This window comes from Micrasema longulum, unplaced genomic scaffold, assembly GCF_059751315.1.
Source record: "Micrasema longulum isolate JH-2025_06_02 unplaced genomic scaffold, ASM5975131v1 h1tg000929l, whole genome shotgun sequence".
Taxonomy (NCBI): Eukaryota; Metazoa; Arthropoda; class Insecta; order Trichoptera; family Brachycentridae; genus Micrasema; species Micrasema longulum.
In genome coordinates, this window is record NW_028278120.1 from 16,317 (window position 1) to 18,381 (window position 2,065).

Here is a 2,065-nt window from a genome sequence, read left to right on the forward strand (position 1 = left end):
GGTTGGCCTGCGCTCCGGCATTCGATCGGTTACTGACTTAATTATCCCTTCGCTAGTTTTTGTGCCCAATTACAATTCTCCAGGACTTAAAGCCTTTCTGTGTGGAAAGATTCCTACATACACAGGAAAGGGTTGTATTTTTAATAACATTTATAGCCTCTACATTGGAAATATCGATTTAGGCTATCCTGCAAGATTGAGATCAAACAATTCGTGGTTTTCATTATTTACAATTTAAGACCGTAAAGAACACACATTTTGTAAATGTTTAACTTTAGATTCATCAGCACAAAAGTAAACAAACAAGAGAATCCATCTTTACCGAAACACTTGTTTGTAATTATTTTTACTGAGATAATAAAATTTAGAGTATCGAGAATGTCCAGATCCGTACATTATGTAAGGCTGAAATAAGCATTATTAACAAAATCAACAAAGCGTTTGCAATGGTTTGAACATGAAGAGTTAAAGAACGGCTTAAAAGATTTTAGATGCGAATGTTGATGGATGCAGAAATCAAGGATGGTTGAGAAAGACATGGCATAACCAAATCCAACAAATACTTGAAGATGGACATGTCAAAAGTCAAAATAATCGGCATGTGAAGATGTATGAATGTAGAGGAAGCGAGATCTACATGTAACGACCGAGTGGTTCTATCCTCTCTGCCTACTCTTGTTGGAAAACGGCATAACAGCTTCTTAGTTTGCGTATAGTTCACACAAAGGTTATTTGATTATGGTTGCAGATTTGATTGCTACTGTTCAAATAAACTGAAATATATTTAAACTTGTATTTATTATTAACATATTACAACAGAGATGAAGAACATTTTAGAGAAGGTAATATAGAAGTCTAGACATCTACAGGTCTTATGAACTGTAATTGGCTAGTTTAAGCTCTTTAACTTCACAAGAGTTTAAGGAATAGTTAAAATATGGGCAGAATGGTGATGTTACACAGTGTGCAAAGTGGTCACTTAAACCACTCAATAACAGGTCATAAACCCTGGAGATGCCTAGACATATATTATCTTATCTATAATGTTTTTCATCTCTGTTGTAATATGTTAATATTATCAGCTCCCCGGGGAGTTTAATTCAGTCCTTGTCTACAAAAATTTGGACAAACTCAAAATATTGTTATATTTATTCAATAAATTTCACAAATTTAATAAAAACAAAAATGTTTAAAGAATCAATTTATTTACAAAACAATGTCAAATAAATACACAAGAAATAATATTGATCAAGCATAACTACATTAAACTAATTAATTTACTGTCTCTTCTTAGAGGCTTTCACAGCTTTAGAACTTGTGGCCTTTGGTGCCGAACCGCCACTGAAGAAGGAAGTTATCATTTCAGACATTTCCGGCATATCCTGCATCTTAAAACTACTCAACTGTTCCATCTCTTTCTTTGTTTCTGGGTCGTTCATCATCTTAGGCAGCACCATGATGATGAGAAGTGGGAGCACCATCATCAGAACCATGGGATTAAAGAGGAAATCGGTCATCCTCCATTGCTCCCGGATTTGAAAGTACTTGAACCTTGAGATAGCCTTCATTTTCAGAGGATAAGGAACTTGAATAACGAGAGATGTCTGTATGTGGTTCACTTTTCTTGCCCTGAATTTCCCCTTAGAATTGATCTCTACTCGAACGGGCTCATAAGCATGGTCAGGGTTAATAATTTCTACTATGTAAGAACCAGAAGGAACATTACTGATTATGAAAGACCCATCTTGCTTGAGAAAGCCTAAGAATTCTCCAGCATTTACCTGGACTTTAGTATCGGCTTGCCAGTTGATAGGTTCAAACGTATCAGGCGGATATACTCGTCCTTCGATAGTATATCTGGTAGAAATCAGTGTTCGCGGTCATGCTGTGCTGTGGTGGAGAGAGAGTTGAGCAAGGGACTACCTCAGGGTTCTGTCCTGAGCCCGATTCTCTTCAATATCTATACGCATGACATAAGCGGAATTGTTCCCTCAGAGACAAGTTTGCTTCAATACGCGGACGACTTCTTCATGTATACATATGGGAAGGACCCAAATAATCTAGA

The 2,065-nt window shown here is 36.5% G+C and overlaps 1 protein-coding gene across 1 annotated transcript; it reads right to left on the minus strand.

Moving 5' to 3' along the window:
- Window positions 1–1,188: 1,188 nt before the first annotated feature.
- Window positions 1,189–1,849, minus strand: LOC148278093 (ER membrane protein complex subunit 7 homolog). The gene has a single exon (XM_088231894.1). It carries the CDS (start codon window positions 1,566–1,568, stop codon window positions 1,278–1,280), a length of 291 nt encoding a protein of 96 aa, XP_088088020.1. The 5' UTR covers window positions 1,569–1,849; the 3' UTR covers window positions 1,189–1,277.
- Window positions 1,850–2,065: the final 216 nt, after the last annotated feature.